The 1,287-nt window shown below is 54.2% G+C and overlaps 1 protein-coding gene across 1 annotated transcript in view; it reads right to left on the bottom strand.

Annotated features, from left to right (window-relative positions):
• The window catches only part of RPL7 (ribosomal protein L7), a 6,118-nt gene extending 5,943 nt beyond the window's left edge, over nt 1-175 (bottom strand). Inside the window, exon 1 of the mRNA XM_017731205.1 lies at nt 78-175. Coding sequence (XP_017586694.1) covers nt 78-175 — 98 coding nt within the window. The remainder of the gene's footprint in view (nt 1-77) is intronic.
• Between the last annotated feature and the right edge of the window lie 1,112 nt (nt 176-1,287).

Raw genomic sequence — 1,287 nt, 5'->3', positions numbered from 1 at the left:
CGCTAGAGACCAGGGAGTGTTTGCCGTCCATGGGGCTGGAGGGAGCCCCGCCGGAGGAGCAGGGCTGTTGGCCGTGCCGACCACTGCGCCCGCAGGATCGTTCACCTGGACCCACGGGGAAGTGGGAACCACGGGCTCCGTTTGTGCCGAGATGTGCTTTCATTAGGTTGGGCATCTTTTCGGCTCGCCACACGGAATCAATAACTGCACTGTGGAGAATGGAGGGCGGCTCGGGAAGCAGCGCTGCCCAGCACAGCAGCTTGGAAGGCTGCTTAAGGTTGTGGCTCGTAAGTCTGATCCTGTGCGCGCCTACCTGTGCTCCTAAAATCACCCAGGTAGACACCGGCACATCATTACACACGTACGGGAGCAAGAGAAATTAGTGGAACTCTGAGCAGCAAAGGACTGTCCGGTGTAAAAAGCCGTGTAGACAGCAGGGCTGGGGATAAGGAATGCCAAGCTCTGTGTTTTTATTTGTTGCCAATTAACAGCACACAGAGGTGTCGGACGGCACTTGCACCTGAGAAGGCTATTGAGTGCTTTAGATCCTAGTTACAGGTGTATCAGTGTTCATTTATTTACAACATTGTTATTTTATGCTAATACAGATGTTTGTATCACTTGATGTCTTTAGCAGTATTGTAAAAGGGGGGATTAAAATCAGCACGCAAGAACACTTGCAATATCTACTGAAGAAAGAGGTTGTCTGCACTTTCTTCCAAAACTTTTGAACTCGAATTTCTGCTCAATTCGAGAGGCAGCGTTCACAAACAAAGTTCCAAGAACTTTTCTGTAAACTGGCGGCGACACAGGGAAGAAAGCGCAGCGTCGTGCACTTAAGGCACACGGCTGCAGGCGGGCAGAGGCAGTAGGATAAATCCTGCACACCCACGTTTGGGAAATCGCAAGGGCACGCTCTGGTCCTCCTCCTCTGGAACTGGCAAATGCCCTGGAGCGGGATGCTCCGGCGCCGGGTGGCCGCAGGGTGCCCAGCTACAGGGAGCGGCCGCTGTTACCGCACAGAAGAAAACACTTTCCGTGTGCTGGCACCTGTGAGCTCCTATTTTAGTCAGTGGCGGGTGAGATATCAGTGACCTCTGTACCTCGTTGACAGACCAAGAAACCATCGGGGTTTTCTTCAGCGGTTTCTCACAGCTCAGCAGAGGAAGCCCAGGCAGGCGGGTATCGGTCATCCTGCGGGGACCCGGCGGCTCCTGTGCGCTTCCAGCTTCCCTACGTCTCTAGCCACGAGCACGAACCCTTAGCGCCCGTGCGCGTTCCTCTAAC

Source organism: Corvus brachyrhynchos, unplaced genomic scaffold (assembly GCF_000691975.1).
Source record: "Corvus brachyrhynchos isolate BGI_N302 unplaced genomic scaffold, ASM69197v1 scaffold633, whole genome shotgun sequence".
In the NCBI taxonomy this organism is placed as follows: Eukaryota; Metazoa; Chordata; class Aves; order Passeriformes; family Corvidae; genus Corvus; species Corvus brachyrhynchos.
This window is presented reverse-complemented; position numbering and strand designations above follow the sequence as displayed.